The sequence below is a fragment of the Squalius cephalus genome (genome assembly GCF_949319135.1).
Source record: "Squalius cephalus genome assembly, chromosome: 19".
In the NCBI taxonomy this organism is placed as follows: Eukaryota; Metazoa; Chordata; class Actinopteri; order Cypriniformes; family Leuciscidae; genus Squalius; species Squalius cephalus.
This window is the reverse complement of record NC_137140.1, coordinates 22,670,134-22,695,028: the sequence shown is the minus strand read 5'-3', so window position 1 is coordinate 22,695,028 and position 24,895 is coordinate 22,670,134. Positions and strand designations below refer to the sequence as shown.

Genomic DNA, 24,895 nt, shown 5'->3' with positions numbered 1-24,895 from the left:
CGGTTGTGCGGATGACTCTGATTGGTTCGTTTGTACCTGCAATGCGTCACTCCCTGGTCACACACTGTAGAATTTGCCCGGTCGTAAATGCCATGAGATGAAATAGGGAATCACCTGAGCAGTTGTGAATTCCACCCTTAGGGTGCCAAAATTATAGTGTTAAAATGTTAAGATTTTTTCAATTACATAACACATACATTTCAATTACATGTGGGCCTAATATTACAATGCATCTTCACACAGATAAAACTTATTCAGTAAAGGTTTACTATGTTGGGCTATTGCCTAATTTATGGATATATTGTGCAATTCATGGGCATTTTTAGATTCATAGAACTTTAAATGCTTTAAATGTGTTTTCATAGAAAAGTTGTACAACTTAAGTGTAATTAGGCCCTATATGCACAATAAGGCCCATTCAAAAACAATAACTAGCCTATATAATGATATTAACTATTAGATAAACTATATTAGCGTATACATTTATAACATTCTGTTTATTGTAAGCGCACACTGCAGTCTGCCGCTTTAATAGACCATTTGAAAATAAATTATATTAGGCTACTTCGTACTTTCGATATTTTGTAAAGAGCTTGTAAAACGCATGGTAAAACCCATGCACATGGAATATATTATTAGAAGGGCCACTGTAAAACACAAGGATGATAACTGTAATGATAACTGTAAAGTTTGTTCTAAAACTATGAGAATAGGGAACAACACAGAGGAACAGTATCATTGGAATCACTTTCAGAATGAATTTTTTCCACAAGCTAATGAACAATAAAAGCATTGACAGCCATTCAGAATCTTTAAAGCATTTCAAGTCACCATCAAAAAAATTTTTTATGGAATATTGCAGTATTTATAGTAGGCTAAATGATTTATCCATGGCCATCCTTATTTTTATTTTATTTTTTATGTGCCCCTGTAATCTTAATCTTTCCCTATAGACAAAATCAAGTCCTGCCCTGCACTTTGTTCGAGAAGCCTTTCACTCGGATATATGTCAGAATAGGGAAGAAAAGACTATAACAGCTTCCGTTTCATGAGGACTTTAAAGAAGACAAAGCAGATTATTGCTGAAGTGAAAGCATTTATGAAAGTATATAAAAAAAAGAAAGATAAAAAAGTTAAATTTACTGTAAATCAAATGTACTGTACTAAAATATTTTATTTTATATAAAATCGATATTTTCCAAAATAATTTTGACTCTAAAATTACTATAAAAACAAAGCCATATGTCTAACCAAGTTGTGTTCCAAATTTGAAGTTGATATCACAAAAATGTAAGTTCCTATGAGATTTTGTTTAGGCGCTGTATATCTGGCTGTCACCCACATATTCCATTGAATTTTTTTTTTGATGCATTCTCCTGTGAGAAATTAATAAATGTCTGTCCGAATATCACTTCTATCACAAAATATGAAACCTTGAGACTCAGACCTTTCCGACGATGTGTTTTGTCAAGATTAGAAAAGGTTTGATTGTAACCTAGTTAAAATATTTTTTTGTAATATGAAACCTGACACCACCCACTAGGGGAGGAGCCCGCTAAAATAATTTAGAGTACCGTTTCCATGGTAACGCAACGTCCAATTTCATAACGGTTTACACAGAATTAATTTTGAGTTTGTAAGCTTTTGAATGATACCTGATTCATGATGAATACTAAAATATGTGATGTTAAAAATGGCGATAAAAAAAGAATGCCAAGCGTCCCGCGATAGCAGGATGTGACAGTTAAACATGCTGTATCTGCTTTAGTTATCATTTAACAACCAAAACAATAAGGAAAGCAAACCAAGGTCTATATGATTAAGAAAGTTTGATTAATAAGATCGCAAAAAGCCAGTAATAACAATAGCACCAAAAGTAGTGATGCCGACAACCAGATCCTGCCTTGTTTCAAGGCCTATAAGCTTCTAGCCAGCTTCTCAATGCTTGACTGCCTTAGCTCCAGGCCACCTGTCTCTGGCCATGTCCCAGGTCTGTTGGATATTGAAGGGATGAGAAGACAGACTGTTGCTGAGAGGGGTTGAGGCATTTTTATACTAAAAGAGCAGCAGGAGCAACTGAGATTATCTATGAGTGAACAACAGTCCTCAATATTGTAAATGTGATACATGTGAATGTTGGATCATGGAGTTCACTATTTATGTTTTCCATGTACCCCTCACCCCTAACCACCACCACTCTAAAAAGGAGATGACTGAATCAAGCTTCCTTTTAAGAAAACAGTTACGTCTAAAACATGAACTTGGGTGGTTCCTGTATACTTGCCTTCCCAGAGGTTGTAAAACTAAGGGAAAGAGTGAATCATGCATTGGTTACACACAACACAGGCAACATGTGTGCTTAATGCCTCTTTCAGGTTACCAACAGTTTCCGCCCTGTCTGGAAGGGTGTCTGGTATCTTAAAACCTTATTTGTTAAATGGAATAAAGTAAGTTTAAACTGAAGTGATAAAATGTATAAATAATACTAAAATTACTCTTTTTACACATACACATTTTTCATACGGTCTTGCGCTGAGAATGTTATATGGTTTGGACAACATTGTAGTGTCATAAAATATCATGATCACGTTATTTTATACAGATATATGAATATGGCACAATGTGAATATGGCATTGTGAAAAATGATCATTATCATGATCATGTTCAAACGAATGAATTCACTCAGGATTTTAATCTAGTAAAATTAATCCAGGTGAACCATGTGTATGCGTTTAACTATGCCAGGAACTTTGGTAATAAGATGCCAATGTCTGTGAATGGGTAATCGAGGACATAAAAAGCCATGTGAGACACAGATGGTTGATAATCACTGGTATAAAGAGCCCCTGACCACTCAGGTGTTTACTCGGAGTGAGGGCCATGAAACTGAAGACCTATTCATTCTTAATGCACATTGAGGCTTTGTAGCAAGCACTGGCAGACTTTGCAACACCAGGCTCCGGTTTCCCAACATAGACCTGTGTGTGCCTGTATGCACGGCACGCGTGTCTATGTATGTGTTGTTGTGTTCACGAAGCTGTACATAAAGGAAAAAGAGCGTAACTGAGATTGTCTTTCCCTTTCTGAGTGTCTTTCCCTCTCTCTTTTTTGAATGACAGCCAAAAATCATGTAGTTGAATAGTGAAGGCAGACAGGGAAACTTAGGCAAACTTCACAATAAGTGAACGATACATGGTAATTATGGTCAGGGTTTATGTCAAACTGACAAAGGCTGTCCATCGAGAATGGAAGGAGGATGTTTCAAATTCAATTCTGCAAAATTCAATTCAGATTTTGCCACAATGGAATTCACAAAGGCTTGAATCCTGACTAATAATAGATAAGCTCTGGATCTTTGGCAGTAAAGCCGATTTAAAAAGGGGATTTACATTCATATAATCTACCACCTCTGTGAGATTTCTCAATAAGAACAATAAATAAATCAGAATTAAATGGACAGAAAAAGAGTGTTTTGTGGCAAACACAGGCTTTTTTTTATTAACATCAGGAGCTTTAAGAGATCAGTGGTATAAAAAAGCTTTGGAGCTTAGTCTTCAGAGAGGTTGGGCATCTTCAATTTCAATCTTTGTAATTGAAATTATTATATGTACTGTATTACATAATGCGAAAGTTTACATTATTTTTCATGTTGACATGATATATCTATAAAGAGGCGATATAATAAACTGTCTGAATGCATATGACAACCTTTGTGTAAACAAAACAATACATTCAATAATAAGATCCAAAGACTGCAGCACTAAATAGGATTAGATTTAAAAGCACAGATTTTCTATCTACAAAGGACATAAATTATGTCACATCCTTCTTTATTGCCCTTTGCAGATATGCAGAGCTCCACGGTTAAAACAAACCTCAGCCATAGCTTTAATTGCCGCAAATAAAATGCACAAACATGGTGGGTTAAAGTGCAACTTAACTGATACTGCAACAAGGATTACTGTAAAACATTTCAAGTCATGTAACAATGGTAAAAAACATAAGTAGTGACCTTAAGACATGGCTTTATAAAGGGAGCAAACATATGCTGAGTCAAAAAGCAAACTGATGTGTTATGAATATTTATATAATATATTTACCCTAAACTTTCTTGGTCAGCATAGTTGTGTCTCTAATACACTGTAAAATGCTACCTGTAATTCAAGTACAGCAGAGGCTTCAGTTTCACAAAAAGCATTAATATTTAACCACATATTTAGTGAGACCTATATTTGACATCACCGAACCCTCCAGATAATTAACACACTTTAAAAAGGAGCTTTATATGTACAGAATATTCTGTACAATTATCCTGTTCTTTATTAGAGGCTGTATATGTATCTGTTTATTAACATAATAGCAAAATATACATGCAGTTATAAGCACATTCAAAATTCAAAATGAATTCTACATTGTATTTAACCATACACTTAGATTCGCTCTTTGACTTTTTTTTGTTGACTCCAGATGGCCCAGTTTTAGACAGCTGATAGACTTGGCTGTTCTCACACACACACACTCTGTTCAGTACTTACTGATGGCCAAGTTACTAAGATGCCATTTAGCAGATAACAACGAGAAGACTAATATGAACATACATTGTGCTGACAAGGGCAATTACTGACATATGACCGAATGAAGTAACAACTGATAGATTTTTTGGGCTGGTCCTTCCCTCGTGTTATCCCAGAAATCATTTTTTTATTGCTTCTTGTTGCATTTTGTGCTGTATATGACCTTAATGATTAACAGTTATTGATACCACAATTGCTATATATATATATATATATATATATATATATATATATATATATATATATATATCCTTTTTCAGGATACTGTATTTTAAAGTTAATTTAGTAAAATCCAAATAATCTTTATTGGAAAGGGTTTAAACAATGTTCAATTAACCATATTTGCTCCTGTGGAACAGACCTTAACACACTAACAGATAACAGGCAGTATTAAAATCACAGTTCTTAGGACACTAAGAAAACTTAGGACACTAGAGACCTTTCTACTCTGAAAAACAGCAGGAGAAAGATGTCCTCATGTGTGAAGATGCCATAGACCTGCTGCTGGGAGGCATGAGCACTGCAGATGTGGCCAGAGCAATAAACCGCAATGTCCGTAATGTAAAGCCAGGTGCACACGATTTATAATAAACAGTCCTTTATGACTGTTGCTTGTCAGACTGCATGAACATGATCCCTGCTGTAAGCCATGTCACACTGTGGGATCTCAGTTGTCATTAATGTCACACTGTAAGACCGATAGCAGTGGTTAGAGAGGGCTACAAACTTTATTCCCTGTTTATATATATACTCTTATTCTGGAATAACTTCAATTTTGTTCTTTTTTTAGTGTGCAGATTACATTTATTTCTTCAATTTATGTGTACATCAAATCAATGGCCCCAACAAATATTTGAGTGCATGAACTGGCACATTACTTGTGTATTTAAAAAGTTTGACAGTATGTACAAATTTCTGTTCTATGAAGTAGAATTAAAGACTGATTTTCAAAGCAACAGTGGGTACTTTAAAATCTGTCTGTCCATGTCCTGGTGATTTAATCCTCTGCAGTGCTCCCAGTTCTGCCCTGTCACAGCAGTAAGAGTCAGACCATTGCATCTGGCCCCAGTCCAGAGCGCTGCAGCAGGCTGCCACCCCCTTTAAAGCAGGCCATCCCACCGCGAAAGGCCACTGCAGAGAACAAACACTCTCTCACTCAGCCCATATGGAATTAACTGAGAACCAATAACACCAATGGCAATGCAACAGGGTTCTTTACAAACATACTTTGGCATATACATACACTCCTGGGTAACAAAAATGGGCCAAGCCAAAAATTATATAGCCTATATGTGCAATTCTTGCTCATTTCCTGACCAGTGATTGAAAAATGGTTCTCCAGCATTTTTGGCGTGGCCCATTTTTACAGTATACAGTAGATAGAGTAACGTATAGCATGGAATAGCCTTCCCCAACTTTCAGACAACTTTATACAGGAAGAAGAGTCAGTGTTGTTCCACTCAATGTTAATGGCTTCAAATTAGGGTTCTAATGGATTCATTAGGGTTCAAATCTGGACTCTGACCAGGCCAAAACATGACCCTGGTGAACTTGATGTCAAGCCACTTCTTGGTTGTCTTTGCAATTCTGGGCAGGAGCATTGTCTGTTGGAAAATAACATCTGATCATTCCTCTTTAGATAGCTTACCATTTGTAGGAAGCAAGTCAATATTCTCCTGTACTCCAAAGCATTAAATGCCTCTTCACTGTGAAGTAGCTCACCAATATCAGCAGCTAAAAAGGCTCCCCACAATGACCCTTCTTCCTACATGCTTCACTGTGGTATAAATGCATTTATTATTATATATTTCTCAGCATATTTTTGAAGACACCACTCTGAAGCATCACCATGCAACTCGTGTTTCATTGAGATTCATCACTCCACACACAACTTCCATATTCTGCCAAAAACTTCATTCTGTCTGTGATGTTTTTCTGAGACAGCAATGGCTTTTAATTTGTGGTTAAGACAATTAAAAGCTTAGGGGCCGTTTAAACTTTTTATGTGTTTTGGCTGTTCATTTACACGACAACAGCGTTTTGGGGGCCTGAAAAAGCAAACTTTTGAAAACGGGTTTCAAAGTGGAAGTTTTTGAAAATAATACCGCTAATGTCAAAAACGTGAATTTGTGAAAACGGTGACGTCATGTGCATTACGTGTTCAGTCTATAGGCGCATAGTGTTTCTTTACAAAGTGACATCGCCAACTACTGGCCTGGCATGCATAATACAACGCTTTTAGTCTCTTTTTGACGATTTGACAATGCCGTTGTCTGTACGTGGAAAAATACAAAGGAAAAACTTTTCAGTTTTTAGGACATTGTTGTCATTTTGGGCTTGGCCTATTTTTTTCGTCCAGGAGTGTACATAGTACTTTGTGGCGGTCCCTTTTGTATATAATACATTCATTTGTAAACATACTTAAAGGTGTAGCCAAACACAATTTTATGTACCTGATGAAATCAATTCTAGGAAAAGACTTAAGTTTAGCCAACCACCCACTATTTTTTCCACCGAACACACACCACAAGTAGTACACATCCCAACATTTCAACTTCATTCACACAGAAGTTTGATTAAATGCAGAAGAAGTGATTTTTATTGAATAAGAAGTGTAATCTTAAAACAGATAGTTTAACCAAAAATGTAAACAAAATACTTAAAAGAAATAGTTCACCCAGAAATTAAAAGTCTGTCGTCATTTACTCACGCTCATGTCATTCCAAACCTGTACAACTTTCTTCTGCATAACACAAAAGAAGATATTTTGGTAACCAAGGTTGCCAATTACCATTTACTTTCAACGTACAGACAAGAAAAAAAAAAAAAAAAGAGATATTTCTTAAATGATCTACTAGGTTCCAGTCATACAGATCTGGAACGACATGCGGTTCAGTAAATGATGACAGAATATTATTTTCTGGGTGAACTATATCTTTAAGGACAAACCCTGAACAGGACAGACGCGTAAAAATAAGATGTGATAATAATGCCTCGACAGCTTTAGTTTGTCCTTCAACCTGTTTTCTCAAATTTGGAAAGTGACTTTCAGTGGAAAAAGGTTGCGTGTGTGCACATATGTTGGCATAGTGCTTACCTGTATGATGTACACATGCAAATTGTGCTTTGCAGGCTAAAATACAGTTCAAATGTTTGCCACAGCCGATTTCCAGGTCTGTTCATACAGTGAATGAAGTAAAGCTACTTTAGAGAGGCACACTGTTAGCTGTTATGTAAGGAGTCTTTCATGTAGAATCCCTGCAGGGATGGATCACTTTTCATTCTGGCCTCACTAGCCCAGTTCTGACACCAAGTGACACTTACCTGCTATTGCAACTTCTGCACTTTTGTTGTGTTTGGCTTCCAAAGCCACATCTCTTGACTTAAAGGGATAGTTTACCTGTTAAACACTTCAAGCAAGCTAAAAGCTATACTATTGTTTTTCAGCAATTTGCCATATCTTTATAAAAGCCTATTTGTTTGACCGAAGCTCAGAGTGAGGGCTCAAATTAACAGTCCTTTAATTACAGCTTCATACAGAATGGATGGTTATCTCGTCCAAGGGAATGAAGCAAATAACCATCATTAAATGTGACCTCGCTGATCTGTAATTAACCCGACACATGCAAAACAGCTATTTTCAATCAGATATAACTGTGATTTAGACATTCAGAACCACTATGCTGTTGATTATGACAGCTATGCTTGCATGTTAAACAATAAAAGTCCTGTGACATTAGTATCATATTATGAATAAAAGTCAGTAAATAGCTGGATCAAGGACTTAATCAGAGTACATTATTATTGTAACAGCATATGGATGACGTATGGATGATATTGTTCTCAGTTCTTTTTTAATAGGATGTATGTATGTATTTCCAGCTCACACTCTGGAAAAATATGGCTTATATAATAATTATATAATTCAATACCCTGGATATAATATTAGAATATTAAGAGCATTATATATGCACTTCTTTGCTGTGGAACATTTGTTTACTTGTTTTTTATTCAATGCCACAACACAAAAGAGGTGTCGTATATAGTAATATTAATATCAGTTTGAATCATTTGTTAGCATTATTAAAAAATGTAAAAAATAAATAAAAAATGTTTTCTAAGAGGCTAATGCATGACTCAACATTTATTAGATGTGAGCAACTGGGTGTGCAAGGTATATTATTCATATGCATATGGTGTTTACCTTTACCCAATATAATACTTGATTATTACATATATAAACAATTATATAACTCAACAATATTCATTTGTTTGTATTGCAAAAAAGTCTTAAAATAAAATAAAATAGCACATCAAATACACTAATCCTTACTAAACATCCCAGTTTTCTCCTAATATAATCTCCAAATCCTTCAAGAACTATTCTGATTACTAGAGACAATGGTTAAGACAAATAAATATTCTTTCTTTTTCAAATCCACAGAATACATAGGCTAAGTGCCATATAAAGAATTGCTACAATAGATATATTACAGGAGGTGGATACAGATTTAAAGGGATAGTTCACCCCAAAAATTTAATTTTGTCATCATTTACTCACCCTCAGGTTGTTCCAAACCGGTTGGTATTTCTTTATGCTGCTGAACACAACATAAGTTATTTTGAAGAATATGGATAACCAAACATTTGATGGGCCCCATTGACTAACATAGTTTGGGGGGGAAATACTATGGAAGTCAATGGTGCCCCACAACTCTTTGGTTACTGACATTCTTCAAAATATCTTCTTTTGTGTGCAGTTTTGTGTACAGCTGAAGAAAGAAACTCATACAGGTTTGTAACAACTTGAGGGTGAGTAAATGATGAAGGATTAACATTTTTGGGCGAACTATCCCTTTAATATAAATCCTAATATCTTTTTGAAGGTGAGAAAAATGCTAAATAAAGTTAAAGTCTTTATATTTGAAATGTACAATGAACTGGCAAATAGCCTATCCTGCAAATGTTTTCTTGTATGCTCATAATGCCAAAAAAAAAGTCTCTGGTTGTGAATCACAAAAAGTACAATTCACATCTATACTCTATTTAAATCTGGACACAATGAAGGTTTTAACAGGATAGTAGCGATGCACAAGTTTAAAAAAAAATTGTTACAAAATAACCGTTCTTCATTTGAAGTGTGGTCGTCGTCATTTTAGCTCCGCCCCGTATGCCTTTGACCCTCCTGGCGCGCCTGGTCTGTGGCGGGAGATTCCAGCATGGCGGTGCAACCTAAACAAAATCTGTCTATGGACAGTGCGTCTGAACATGGATTCTTGAATTTTTATTTTTCTATGCCTGAGAAACCTGACACCACCGTGAGAGTATTTGATCGAAACGATTACTATACGGTACACGGAAAAGATGCGGTTTTTGCAGCCAAGGAGGTTTTCAAGACGAACGGAGTCATCAAAAACCTGGGATCAGGTTAGCTGTAAAGTTATAGGATTATTTAATAAAATATCAGTTCATTAAAGATATCTTTGTTTCTTTCTATTGTGCAGATATATGCATCTTGCCTAAACTGCATCAGTATGTTGATTATTTTATTATATCTGTAATTCGGTCAAATGAATATACTTTGAATTTACGCAGGAAACAAGAGGTTGGAGAGTGTGGTCCTCAGTAAGATGAACTTTGAGTCATTTGTGAGGGACCTGCTGCTGGTCAGGCAGTACCGGGTGGAAGTTTTCAAGAATGCCAGTAAGAGTAGCAAAGATCATGACTGGCAGATATCTTTCAAGGTATCTTACTTTCTTTACTGTTTTGATACATTTTTCTCAGTATCACCCCTCCCAATCTCATCATGTTTGTATTTTGCGTTCCAGGCTTCCCCAGGAAACCTGACCCAGTTTGAGGAGATTTTGTTTGGCAGTGGAGCAGGACCTGGGGAGGGTGCAGCCGGTGTCGTCGGGGTTCGTCTTGGCACCGGGGCTGATGGACAGCGTGTTGTCGGTGTTGGCTATGTAGACAGCACACTCCGGAAACTCGGTGTGTGTGAATTCCCAGACAATGATCAGTTTTCCAATCTGGAGGCTCTTCTTGTGCAGATCGGGCCCAAAGAGTGTGTGCTTCCTGGAGGAGATGCAGGAGGAGACCTTGGGAAACTCAAACAGGTAACTTTCTTATAAATGCCAGTTTGTGTGTTTTGAAACAAGATAGAGATGCATGGTATATTGGTGCCATGTCAGTTAATAACTGATAATAGAGTTTTTTTTTAAAAAGATTAAAATTAGGGTAAGCAATTTTCTGAGAGGCTAGCAATAGCGAGTTAGCTTTGAAAGATCCCACCCTCCCTTCAGAGCGTCTCCAAAGCCACATCTCCTTCAAAACACGTGCACTCGTTCAGCAGGGAGCAAATAAAAGCGTCACGGTGTCACTGCCTGACAAAGTATTATCCCCCTCTGTAATAATTTGGCTGGGGTCAGAATTCGGCACAACAACGCCGTCAAAGCACATAACATTACAATAATAATGAACATAAACAACTTAAAGAGCATTGACCTGTACCACCTGACTGCTGCAGATTAATTTCTGCGTTGATAGTGTTGTAACGCATAAATTCGAGTCAAGAACTGCACCGAGTAGCCTATAAATTGACAGGATTCCATCTCTTACAAATTACAGTAGTTATCGCGTAAATGCAGCATAAGCTTGTTGTTTTGGTTCAGGAGGAACTGTAAAAGGTGGCTGCTGTTTCGGTTGTGGTGCTCAGTGACTGAGGTCTGTCTAACTCTGCATAGCATGAAACGCGCTGATGACGTGTGATGTTTGCGCGAGCAGGGTGCACGGAGGTATGGAAAGACTTATGTTGACAGGCAGGTAGGATGTCGGATTGGATGAGCATTCCATGGTCCTATTACTTCCAAAGACAATAAATATACATATAAATACATTTAGACCACTTAACATAGTGATTGCTATCAGCTTGTGAAGAGACTTTTTAACCACCACAACGAAAAATGTTTCTGGTACAAAACACCTACCTGGCTGCCTTTAAATGGTATTGGTTGATATTGAATATTTAACTGTGCATGTTTATATCATATACATTACATTTAGCCATCATAATTCTCACTTAAAGTTAATCTTTAAAAACATAATTTAATAACACTGATGTTAAATGTAATCTTTTGGGAATCTCAAAATGAATATCCACTTTTTATTCTGCACAACATAATGCTGAGATGCCTGAATTTACTTTTACCATCTAAAATAATTAGTTTTAGTTTGTACATTTTGACAAAACAGTACAATTTTAATATTGGCTATAAAATGAAAATTTTATAGAATTTTAAAGGGGTCAGAAAATGATAAATTGAAATAGTCACTCTGCAATAAAAACAAACAAGTTTCATACCTTAAAGGTAACGCCACAGTTTAAAGTATGAGTTTTTGTTTATGAGTTTTGGCGATCTGAACCATGCCTGAGCAAGTTTGACCCCCAAAGTCTGTTTAGTTTGACTAATGTGATCGCTTCGTACCGTGTCCGCTCTGCAAATTGCTCCATCGGCGTTAGCTATTGCTGTGATGTCATGTGATTGACAGGTCGTCCTGCCCTCGCACCAGTAAACGTGTCATCAGAAGAAATGTTGTTGCAAGAGGGAGAAGTTATTTTGGTTAAAGATTGAGGAAATGAATTAAAAAAAAAATGCATGGATAAATCATTTATAATAAATACTGCAATATTCCATAACAAAAAAAGAATTGTTCATTTTGGTTTCATGATGACTTCCACAACTCATGTGTGTCAATATTGCTTTTTAGTAAGACCGTCTATGGTTGGAAATGAGGATAGAAAATGATCATTTTTATAAATATTTTAACTTTTTTGATGAAAGAAACTTCACTAACTTCAAAGGCTAACCTCCAGAAACATTATATAAAGATCTGGAAATACATTTCATGACCCCATTAATATGACTGCATCCATAGACCAAGATTTTATAACCATAATAATTCTTTCATCCATATTGGATGCTATTTATAATTCAGGTTGTGCAACGGGGTGGCATTCTGCTCACAGACAGGAAGAAATCTGAGTTCACAACCAAAGACATTGTGCAGGATCTGAATCGCCTACTGAAGGCCCGCAAGGGAGAGACGGTGTCCAGTGCTGCCCTTCCAGAGATGGAGAAGCAGGTTTGGGGCGCTGCAACAAGTTACAAGTGTGTCATTTCAGGTGGTTCGTCTGGAGATTTAACTAGGTTATTGCTTTTCCAGATTGCAATGTCTTGCTTAGAAGCAGTCATCAAATACCTGGAGCTTCTCTCAGATGAGGCCAATTTCGGTTCCTTCAAAATTACCACGTTTGACCTCAACCAGTACATGCGTCTGGATAATGCTGCTGTGCAGGCCCTGAATCTCTTCCAGGTCAGGGGTTATTCAAAAACACAAACATATGCTAGTTCTTCAGCGAAAGGTTATTTTGAATTCTGATATATGTTCTTCCTCTATGATTTCTCAGGGTTCCTCTGATGATGCCACTGGAACACACTCCTTGGCAGGCCTTTTAAACAAATGTCGTACCCCTCAAGGACAGCGGTTGGTCAACCAGTGGATCAAACAGCCTCTCATTGACAAAAACAAGATAGAAGAAAGGTGAGACTTTTGTTTGCTATATAAGGCCTGGGTAAAAAATATTCTTGATTCTAATTTTTATGACCTGATATAAATTCTTAAATCCCAAGAATGTCGGGCTATGCTGTTTTCAGTTAATGAATGAACAGAACTTTTATCACACCTCCTATCCAATAAATCACAATAAGCTTTCTCTTTTGATTTTTGATGTGAAACAAAGACACGGATTTTAAATTCTGTCCTTTTTATTATAAAATTCAAACAATAAATACTGTTTGGGAGCTCTTTAGCGTGGTGTGACAAATCGCTGTAGCACCTCAGTTCAAGCAAAGCGACACCCCGATCATTTCTTCCGCTTTACTGCTAGTTACAGCACAACATAAACATGAATGAACTTAGTGTACTCACCAAGACAGTACTGAGTAATATAAGGTAACTACATGGGCTTAGATGAGGTTTAGAGGTAGATTCAGGGTTAGTACCTAGTTATTACCCAGTTATTGTAACAAATCGTTTCTAACATTAAATATCTTTACTGTCACTTTTGATAAATTTAATGCATCCTTCTCAAAAGTCTTAATTATTTGAAAATATATATATTTTGAACGGTAGTGTGCATGTGTTTAACGCGGTTATATCCGTGGACACTGCGGAAAATCCGCGGGTCGGCAGGCCAGGTAAAAGAAAAATTCAATTAAATGCGGGTCATGGGTAGCCTGGCTCGTCTCATTGAGACGTGGTCTGGGAACCACATGTTCATTTTCTCGTATTTGAGGCGTGGTTTACGAATGCCCAGAGCCGTTTATTGGGCGCTACGAATGTCTATCAAATGCGCCTGTACGTAGATCATAGCCAATCGTTTCAATTATACCAGATGACGTATGTAGAGCGACAGAAATTCGACGAGGAAGAAGACGAAATAAACTTGCGTTCTAAACTACTTAGAACACTATCTAAGGCTGCATCGAAAGGTAACTTCGCGTCTGATGCCATGTTGGATCCATAGATATAAACAAACTGCTTCGGTGTGTCGCATAGACGCCGCCATCGTCTTGCTGCTCCCTCCCCGTTCTGTGATTGGTTTGCTTTTTGAGGGGAAAATCTGGTCCATGGTGTCCAGGCTGCCTAGCAGCGTGAATAAAATCGCGCTGTGTGCAAGGCACCATGGGGAAACCCAGGCTAGGTCATGGGTCGAAGAGAGATAAATCATTGTGTTGATTAAAATAAAGACACCGAACTCTCATTTCATTGTAAAACGCAACAAACGTGCGTCACTCTTTTACTTTAATTTTCAACAACAATGTCTATCTCTTAAGGGGAAACCAATAAAGGAAAAAAATTGCCTAGAGCACCTATATCATTATACAAAACACAAAGGCAAAAAAAAAAAACCTACATTATTGCTTAATAACTTAATAGCTTTCTAAAAATACACTCAAGCTTAAAGGAGAACTCCGGTCAATTTTAACATTGAGCTCATTTTTTTGTACATTTGGAGTGCTGTCAATACAGAGAACAACGACAAAAATCGGTGTTGCCTACACCGAGTTATTCTATTTTTTTAATTTGCACCCTGTTGACTTGTTCCAAAGTAGTCGATTGCAGAGTTCACACGCATAGGTTTAATACCTATGATCACGCGCGTGAACTCGGCAATCGACTACTTTGGACTTCAACCGAAAAACAGGATGTAAACAAAGGTATTTGCGCTGGCTTAAATAACATCATTTTTATACATTTCTTTCACATCTACTGCAGTCAGATCCACTCGTGTTCACTCAGAAGGAATCACTCACATTTTCTGTGCACTTGTAATGACACATCAAGGATGTTAAGAGGCTAAAAGCAGGTTTAGTACTTGCCCCATTGAAGTCAACAGGGTGCAAATTTTAAAAATAGAATAACTCTGTGTAGGCAACACCGATTTTTGTCGTTGTTCTCTGTATTGACAGCACTCCAAATGTACAAAAAAATGAGCTCAATGTTAAAATTGACCGGAGTTCTCCTTTAAAAATAAATTATTCATGGGAGCGTTTTACTGAAATAGTTAACCAAGACGTATCAAGTGCTAGGAATGTGATAACGGCTGTGAAGCACTTCATGTGAATATGACAGTAAGCTCATAAAGCCTATATCCAGCCTTTGGTTGGGATGAACGCATTTAATATAGTGTGTATGTGTGTCCAGGAAGTTGCAGTGAAGGAAACGGTGACAATTTATGTTTAAAGGGAGTAAAGCCTGTGTTTAGGCTATTAGGAAATGCAATTTTTGCCATTTTTAACTAGCATGCTTAACAATGAGTATTTTTGAATAATTGTAATGTGTGATGATCGGGTGCGGATATCTATATCAGAGAAAATCATTGGTTCGAGTGGGTGGCGGGTGGATGATATATGAATTAAAATTAACAACGTATTTGGTTGACGTTAGAACTGATCCGTGCATTTGTGGTCATGTTGTGCAGACTGGACCTTGTGGAGACTTTTGTGGAAGACTCTGAGCTGAGGAAAAGTTGTCAAGAGGATCTTCTCCGGCGTTTTCCAGATCTGAACCGGATGGCAAAGAAGTTCCAGCGTCAGAGCTCTACTTTACAGGACTGTTATCGGGTCTATCAAGCTGTGGGGCAACTGCCGAGTCTGGTGCTGGCATTGGAGAGATACTGTGGTAAGCAGTTTTTCTTCAGTATTTATACGGATCTCTGTATTTTCTGACCTGAAAAGTATGAGCCACGAGAAAAGCGCAAATCCGAGATCATAAATCGTAATTGTATGATGACTGAAATAGTGAAATGGCCTTAAAAATTACTAAATAAACTGCAAAGTGTTACGTTTTCTAATACATTTCATGCACGGATTGCTTCTGACATCTCTACGTGAGCTCGCAGCGGCGACGTCCTTAGCATGTTAGCCAGGGTTCAAATCCTCAAATGCACGTAAAAATTGGCGTTGAAACAGTTACTCACAAGTTGCTGGTTAACTTAACTTTTGTATGGATTTGGACAATACATGGTTGTGAAAATGTTATATGGCTTAGTGGAGTGGTCGGGAACCTATGGCTTGCGAGCCACACCTGGCTCTTTGACAAAACTCATGTGACTCGCCAGGTCTCTCGCCCTTTACCAATAAATGATCGATAAAAAAATTAGATATATCAACAGAAATCCACTTTCTGCAGAAACAGCAGCCAATTACAATTCCTTTGTTGTACAGTTAAGTTAATGAAAAGTTTGTCATGATACATTTTAATATATTTAAAATTGTACCGGCCAATGTGCACGTTCAGCGCTGTTCGTGTGTCATGACAGCAATCAACTACAAACCACTTATGTTTCTATGGTAACCTAGCGCTCTTGCACTCAGATTCAAGCAGCTACGTAGCTTGTTTGTGGTAATGGCGAAAAAAATTTTAGGACTGCAGCAACAATGTAAAGTACATAAAAAAGCGACTGGACCGAAACATATCCTTTTATTGAAACTTGTGCTTTGCTCTACCAAAAGACATTTCGAAAAATTTTTGCATTCGAAGCATTTGAGCAACAAAGTTTGTTGTGGGACACCACAATGAGTGACAGCTGTATTTTAATCTGTTAACAGGGAAACATCAGGTCCTCCTGCACGCAGCGTTCATCTCTCCTCTTAACGACCTCATCTCTGACTTCTCAAAATTTCAGGAGATGATTGAAACCACACTGGACATGAACCAGGTCTGCTCTTGTCATTTGCACTTTGTGCTTTAAACAAACTTTAAAATCATTAAATGTGTAACACTTGTGGGTTTTTTTTGTCAGGTTGAGCATCACGAGTTCCTAGTAAAACCCTCATTTGATCCCACATTGAGTGAGCTAAGGGAGAACATGGATCGTTTGGAGAAATCCATGCAAGCCGCTTTGAGCAGTGCGGCTCGTGAGCTTGGTAAGTGATCAAAGTGTGGAAATTAAATGCATTTCCCTATTAAGCATTTTGGTGTTGAACTAGTAACAAATGTTGATCTTTAGGGCTGGAAGCAGCCAAGACTGTGAAGCTCGATTCCAATGCGCAGATCGGTTACTTTTTCCGAGTCACGTGCAAAGAAGAAAAGAGCCTTCGCAACAACAAGAAATTCACAACTTTAGATGTTCAGAAGAACGGAGTGCGATTCACTAACAGGCAAGGATGTTGTATGAGATGTTCAAATATTGGTGCAGCTAATGGTTGGAGTTCTTTGTAAGTGATTGTGTTGTTTCACAGTAAGCTGAGCTCTTTGAATGAAGAGTACATTAAAAGCAGAGAAGAGTATGAAGAGGCTCAGAACGCCATCGTCAAAGAGATCATCAGCATAGCCGCTGGTGAGAGTCATTCATTTCTAAAGGGTTGTTCCCTGTGGTTTTTGAACTTTTCACTTTAATTTGATTGTAATTCTGGATACTATACAGGTAAGGCTCTCTCTGTATCATTAACACAGAGTATAATATCCCAAAAAAGAGACAATATTATTACCGAGTATAAAACCCCCCTCCTCAAAATAAATAAACCTGTATGAAATAAAGGCCAGTTCACACAAAGGACGTTACATATATCTCTATACTAATTGCTCGAATTCTATGAGAATTCCACGCCACAACTATAACAATAATGACACAAAAAAATGATAATTCAGATACGATTCATCCAATCAGAATCCATCCAGGTTTAAAGAGCTCGAGCATTTAAAGTGGTTGGAAGTAAAACACACAAACACTGTTTTGAAAAAAACATGATTTTATGATTTTATTAACATGGTATTTGTCAAAACAAATGTTGCAATAATATACTTCAAAAATGACAGGTTAGACAACAGCTCAAATAATGCATTTTAAGGAAGAATTGTTGTAATATAAGCATTTAAATAATGTTGCCATGATATGGACATTCTGATTTTCATTTCTTACATGGTGACATATCCGAGTGAAACAGCTTCTCGAACAAGAAATATCGGGGTGACTTGATTTAGTCCTTTTCCAATTGTTTGGATCGTTGGTTAATTGGTTGTCGTTTGCTAACTGGTGCGATCTCATGTATAAAAAGTTCCATTCAAATAATTTACATTTTAATTTCATTGTGAATTTACCCAGGTTTATGGTTTAAAATGATTTTCTGTGGTTATCAACATTAATGTATATTGAACACGTTATCCTTTAGTCATTTTGGTTATTAGCATTAAGCTATTTTTAATTTTGGTTAACAATGTTGTTATCCTGTTGAGAACGAATAGTTCAGTAACCCTGTGTTTGTACCATAGGCTATGTGGATCCAGTACAGACACTAAATGAGGTGATAGCTCAGCTGGATACCGTGGTGAGCTTTGCCGTGGTGTCCCATGCTGCCCCAGTGCCTTACATTAGGCCCAAAATACTAGAGAAAGGATCAGGGAGACTCATTGTGAAAGCGGCAAGACATCCCTGTGTCGAAGCCCAAGATGATGTGGCTTTCATTCCCAATGATGTCACCTTCACAAGGGGCGAGGAGATGTTTCATATCATCACAGGTCAGCTCTTATTTGATTGGAGGATTATAAAACTTAGCTAGTACAAGATGAGCACTAGCATTAAATTGAAGATTCATGTACGTAAATGCATTAATCCATAATCTATATAATAAAAGGCTTTTTTCTGATATTTTTAGGTCCAAATATGGGTGGTAAATCTACATACATCCGCCAAGTGGGTGTGATCGTGCTGATGGCACAGATTGGCTGTTTTGTGCCATGTGATGCGGCAGAGCTGAGCGTGGTGGACTGTGTGCTCGCTCGAGTGGGTGCGGGGGACAGCCAAATCAAAGGAGTGTCCACCTTTATGGCTGAGATGCTGGAGACGGCTGCTATTCTTCGGTCAGAACTCACATTTGAAACATTTTGTACTCCCATTATTTTTAAAGGAATTTTCCAAGTTCTGTACAAGTTAAGCTGAATCGACAGCATTTGTAGATTCAGTGGTAATCAGCAATCAATTTCCACTTGTCCCTAAAAGTAAAGTCTGGGTTACAGTTGAGGCACTTACAATGGAAGTAAATGTGGCCAATCTATAAATATTAAAATACTCACTATACCCGCTTGTAGTTTAGCCACAAGATGTAAAAAATATGCATATGAGCATGATTTTAGTGTGAAAAAAAGATATATAACAACAAAGGTATGAACCTAAAATGACTCCAGAAATAACTAGAGTTATCGACTACACAGTTTTACCGGAATAATTATGTAAGTGCTTTTATACATTTATAAGCTTCACATTTCTGCTTTGAAGTCCTCCAAAAATGGTCCCCATTCACTTCCATTGTAAATGCCTCACTGTAACCTTGATTTTTTTTTTTAGGGACTAATCTAAATTTTTTGTGGTAATCAACATTATGCCACAAATGCTGTCAGTTGAACTTAAAGTCGGCATGAAATGGAAGTTGCGATAGTCGTTTCTTTCCTATTGTCAGAGCCGGATTAATGCAAAGGCAAACTAGGCACGTGCCTAGGGCCCGATTGGCGGGATGGGGCCCAGACAGAGGGACAAAAAAAAAAATAAATTGTACAAATGTCCTATCTACAATTTATTTCAAAATGTCTTAATTAACTAAAAATAGTGACGATGTTTATCTTAACCATAGACTGTTACATTACGTCACATTAACGCCAGCCCATGACTGTATAGAGGCGCCAGCCAGTTAAGTCCGAGGGGACGTCAGCGGCGGTCAACGAACGCATCCATCAGGTGCTGCGAGTGTGAAGCAAAAGCCTAAATAGGCATGCAAAGAAGCACAGCTCGTAATGCAGGTCATCGATTTTGGAGTGATTGCAATGTATTTTAAATATAAACTTGTGGGCTACTGTAGATCAGCGTCATTTCTGGAAAAATCATTCACCGCTTTGTTAGTCTACGAGTTTAAAAGAGCGCGAGCGTCATTAACGTGCCCAGACGCGACGCTTTGAATTTGTGCGTACAATGAATAACATCGCGTTGGGAGCTGACTAGTAAAAAAGCTACAAAAGTAAAAGACAAGACGTTTGTATTCAAAGTTAAAAAACCAACACACTGCAACATTTTTAAATGTTTCAAATAAAGGATCTCATATCTATGGGTCTATCTTCTATATTCTGATGCTGATGATTAGATAATACCCTGACATCATAGCCTATACGAATATTAGTTTAGAATTTTTTTCCTGCTCAGTTGCGATCGTATCTTTCTCTTCCACTTGATTTGTGTATAGCATATTTAAGGTAGCAATGCAATACATAATATCATATTACTGATATTAATAATATGACAATATCTGCAGTCAATATTGATTAAATGGGAGGGAAAAATCCTGCCCATAACGCAGCTATGAAAACAATTATAAAAGCACGTTCATGTTCATCTACTGAAGTGGGATTCTGGAACTGTGAATAAACTGAATAAAACAGCAAAATAACAACAAGAACAATAACATCTTCATTAAACAAAAAAGAGATTACCTTAGATAAAGTTTGATGTAGTAGGCTACCAGTAAAAAGTCTGGACCCATTACTATTTTTAATGTTTTTGAAAGAAGTTTCTTATTATGCTCTACAAGCCTGCATTTATTTGATCAAAAATACAGAAAAAAACAGGAATATTCAGCGAGGATGTGTTAAATATATAAAAGTGATAGTGAAGACTTTTTTAAAACAACTTTTTAATAATCAAAAAATCCTGAAAAAAAGTATCACATGTTATAAAATAAATATTAAGCACCATTTCTAACATTTGATAATAAATCAGAATATTATAAAGTTTTCTGAAGGATCACGTGACACTAAATTCAGCTTTGCATCACAGAAATATATTTTAAAGTATAGTAAAATAGAAAACCATTATTTTAAATTGTAATAATATTTCACTATATTATTTTTCTGTATTTTTGATCAAATAAATCCAGGCTTGATGAGCATAAGAGACTTCTTTCAAAAACATTAAAAATAGTAATTTGTCCAAACTTATGTACTGTGTAAGTAAAAATATACTAAATTTAAAATTAAATGTTGTATAAATAAAAAGGTTAGGAATCATATTTGTTTCAAGTGTTTTTTATTGGGGGTGGGGGGCCTCCAACATGAATTTTGCCTAGGGCCTCCAAATGTCTAGAACCGGCCCTGCCTATTGTGATGTATATCCGAGTGAAACGGCTTTTCGAACAAGAAACAATGTAGTGCGGGACTTGTTTTTGTCCATCGGGAATTGATTGCATTGTTGTTTGCTATTGCTGTGATCTCATGTGAGTGACAGTTGAACACAGTGACAGTGAGTGCCGGTGAACACATTATCAGAGAAGAGATATCGTAGTTATTTTGATTAAAGATTACAAAACATTATGTGCACAGATAAACCAGTTATAATGCACACAAGATTTGTCAGTTTTGATTACATAGTGACTTGTATTGAACCTGACTTTTTTTTAAATGCATTTAACATTGCAAGTTTTATGATTTTTTTTTTAATGCTTCCAGCATACATTATCATAATTTAATGTATTTGATACATTTACAAAAATGCTGTCAATCGATTAAGAAAATTAACTTATAAAAAAAAAACAACTGTGATTAATCACATAATATATTTTTATCTTGTAGTATTTTTTTTCCACATTTAATCTCCAAAATGTAGAATCAACATAAAGATGGCATATTTTTAACATTTGTTTAATGGCATCTTTTTCTTAAGCACTATGAATGAATCTCAGTATGAATGTTACCAATAGTGCTATTGATGTCTCAATTAAATATTTTTTTGCTCCGTTTTAGCCATTAAATATAGCCATTCAACATTACAGTATAATTAAAGCCATCATTTTCAACATTTAATGGGCTTTTAAAAATATCAACTTCTAATTTAAGTGAACTTAAAATAATATTCAGATAAACTATAAATTGTATATACATAAATAAATACATAAACTATAAATTGAATATAGATTCATTCTTATTAAAGCTACAGAGGTTATTCATTCAAGAGCAGTGAGTGAGTTTTCTTTTCTTTCTTTTTTTTCTGATTAACATTAATGAGAGACAGCAGCAGGTTTATTAGGTTGCTGTCACTAAGACCTGATGCACATGACTCATTTGCACTTAACTCATTTAAGAGTGCCCTGCTTTCGAGGATACTCGCCAAATATTGTCATTTTGACATAATTTTGTGTTTTTGTCCGTTCAAGAGCAAAAGAAAACTCAATGCGGCACTGGCGCGGCTTTCTCTGCATGCATTTCCGATGAGTGAACACAGAGAGCTGCTTTACAGACAGCGCGCCAGTACAGAAATTAGTTCTCTTCTTATTGCGTTTGAATGGTTTAATAGCACTTGAATGAATGAGAGCATGATCATAAACTGTAACGCTAGCCAAAGGATGGCAGGAGAAAAAAAACAATGCTGTGTAAATTGCGTTAAATATTTAAAACGTTAAACTATTAAAAGTGAAACGTAAAATTAACGCGTTGATTTTGACGGCCCTATTTTACAATGTGCATTTTGTGCCCTTCAGTGCTTTTTTTGTGATAAATATATGTCATGTTTTGTATTTTTGTTTTTTAGATCAGCCACAGAGGATTCCCTCATCATTATTGATGAATTAGGCAGAGGCACATCCACATACGATGGCTTTGGTCTGGCCTGGGCAATCTCCGAGTACATCGCTACCCGCCTCAAGTCCTTCTGCCTGTTTGCCACTCACTTCCATGAGCTGACGGCGCTGGCGCAGCAGGTGCCCACTGTCCGTAACCTCCACGTTACTGCCCTGACCACAGACAGCACTCTCACAATGCTCTACAAGGTGAAAAAGGGTATGTGGCTTTTCAGCAAAGCAAAGAAATGCATACTACACTCTTTAATCATTTTGAAAAATTGTATATTTCCATTGTGCTTGGTGTATGATATGTGCTTGATTTGACTTAGGCGTGTGTGACCAGAGCTTTGGGATTCATGTGGCAGAGCTTGCTAACTTCCCCAAGCATGTGATTGCTAATGCACGGGAGAAGGCTTTGGAGCTTGAGGAGTTCCAGGATATTTCCGGAGCCGGGGAAGAAGCTGGGCCTGAAGCCAAAAAACGCTGCCTGGAGAAACAGGTAAGATGTGTTATTAAAAGAAATGTTTGCATTTGCAAAGCTCAATGCATTAAAATGTTAGAGTTAATAAACTGCTGTGCTGTCTTGTGAATTTATCCATAGGAGGGGGAGAAGATCATCGAGGCTTTCCTGGCTAAGGTGAAATCAATGCCTGTTGAAGGCATGTCTGACAAGGCTGTCAAAGAGGAGCTGCGCAAACTCAAGGCAGAAGTCATCGGCCAAAACAATGGCTTCATCAATGAGATAGTGTCACGCTCTGCCAAAGTCAAACTGACTTCAGCCTGAGGGCTTCAGGATGAGCATTGTCTTAGTGGATGCTCTCAACATTTCAATGGATGCGTTCAACATTTCAGTAAAATTGTTTATGGTATAATGGAAATTTATATAATCTATAGTAGATTAGAAAAAAAAATTCCATTTTAGCACCATCGCTTTCTTTTCAGATGTTTTTTTCTTGTTATATGCGTTCTGTAGCCATTAATCCTATTTCAGAGTAAACATTTCTAAATATTTTGTTTGTTTGTGTGTGTGCACTGTCAGTTAAAATTACAACTTGAATTTTGGTTAGTGGCAATGTCGCCATCTTATGGATAAATTGGGGAACGTTTAAAATTTTATGTTTCATTTTACCTCATTTCAAAGATAATGGTTTATTATTATAATTATAAACTCTTTTAGTTCAGACAGACCTTGTTTGTACACTTACCTTTACATTTAAATTTAGATTCAAACCCAAAAGCAACTCTAAAGAAACCAAGAGTCAATTAAATGTTTTTCTTTGAATTGTGCTTTTATAAATGTACTAAATCTTCATGTTGCCATAGTTCCGGGGATTTCAAATTGAGGTCTGGGAAAAGTCTAACAAATGTATAAATTATTAAATGATAAAATAAGATTAAACTAAAATATTTTTATAAAAAAAAAAAAAAAAAATGCAAATCAATTAAAATAAAGATTAAAATAAAAATACTTATTCTATAATAGTATAAGGGCTATAAGTAACAGTACTATAATGATTAGAATGAAAACGTAATATAAACTAAATATTATCCACATAATGTTACATGAATTCATATATTTTTTTCACAGTATAAATTGGGTGTTTGCACATTAAAATATATACAGAGCTGCGTTTTATATTTTTAGGATGGGGTGTCATGCTAGTTTACCTGGTAATTAAAGCTAAGCAGAATAAAGTACACATTTCATTCAGTTCTAAGACAGTTTATTTTTTTAATTAATCAGGTGTATAAGAGTAATGCATTCAGGCGAGTTTGTCTAATGCAAACATCTTAAACCAGAATACGATATTTCGCTGGTTTAAGATGGTCTAGCTGGTCTTCCAGCCTGACCAAACTGGTGCTCAACTAGTAAAGCCAGAACTACCCATAACCCACTTTTTGCTATCTTGACCAGCCATGGAGACCAGTTCTGGCTGGTTTAAGCTGTTTGTTTTTAATCATCAGGGAAAGCTTTTACACAGTTATAATCTCAGCGTCATGGCACCAGGGCTGTTAACACTTTGAATCTGAACTTCTCCAAAATTGGAGGATCAATATTTAAAAGCAATTACTCAATGTTACTCTTGCTGAATATCAGTGGTGCCCCCTTGTGCACGTTCACCATGTCCATGTTAATGGCTCCTCCTGCTAGAGAGAGA

At 36.7% G+C, this 24,895-nt stretch overlaps 1 protein-coding gene across 1 annotated transcript; it reads left to right on the top strand.

Annotated features, from left to right (window-relative positions):
- Positions 1 to 9,756: 9,756 nt before the first annotated feature.
- msh2 (mutS homolog 2 (E. coli)) lies at positions 9,757 to 24,046 on the top strand. Its single transcript, XM_079850841.1, has 16 exons — positions 9,757 to 10,002; positions 10,171 to 10,319; positions 10,404 to 10,691; positions 12,571 to 12,717; positions 12,799 to 12,948; positions 13,043 to 13,176; positions 15,620 to 15,819; positions 16,749 to 16,858; positions 16,943 to 17,066; positions 17,150 to 17,300; positions 17,382 to 17,479; positions 18,412 to 18,657; positions 18,795 to 18,999; positions 22,706 to 22,953; positions 23,066 to 23,235; positions 23,338 to 24,046. Exons 1-16 carry the CDS (start codon positions 9,795 to 9,797, stop codon positions 23,518 to 23,520), a joined length of 2,811 nt encoding a protein of 936 aa, XP_079706967.1. The 5' UTR covers positions 9,757 to 9,794; the 3' UTR covers positions 23,521 to 24,046.
- Positions 24,047 to 24,895: the final 849 nt, after the last annotated feature.

What these genes read in the sequence shown, in the direction of transcription:
- msh2 (XM_079850841.1), top strand. Translation starts at nt 9,795, where the DNA reads ATGGCGGTGCAACCTAAACAAAATCTGTCTATGGACAGTGCGTCTGAA. An exon ending in CATCAAAAACCTGGGATCAG is followed by an intron (nt 10,003 to 10,170) that starts GTTAGCTGTAAA and finishes GAATTTACGCAG; the next exon opens with GAAACAAGAGGTTGGAGAGT. An exon ending in CCACACTGGACATGAACCAG is followed by an intron (nt 16,859 to 16,942) that starts GTCTGCTCTTGT and finishes TTTTTTTGTCAG; the next exon opens with GTTGAGCATCACGAGTTCCT.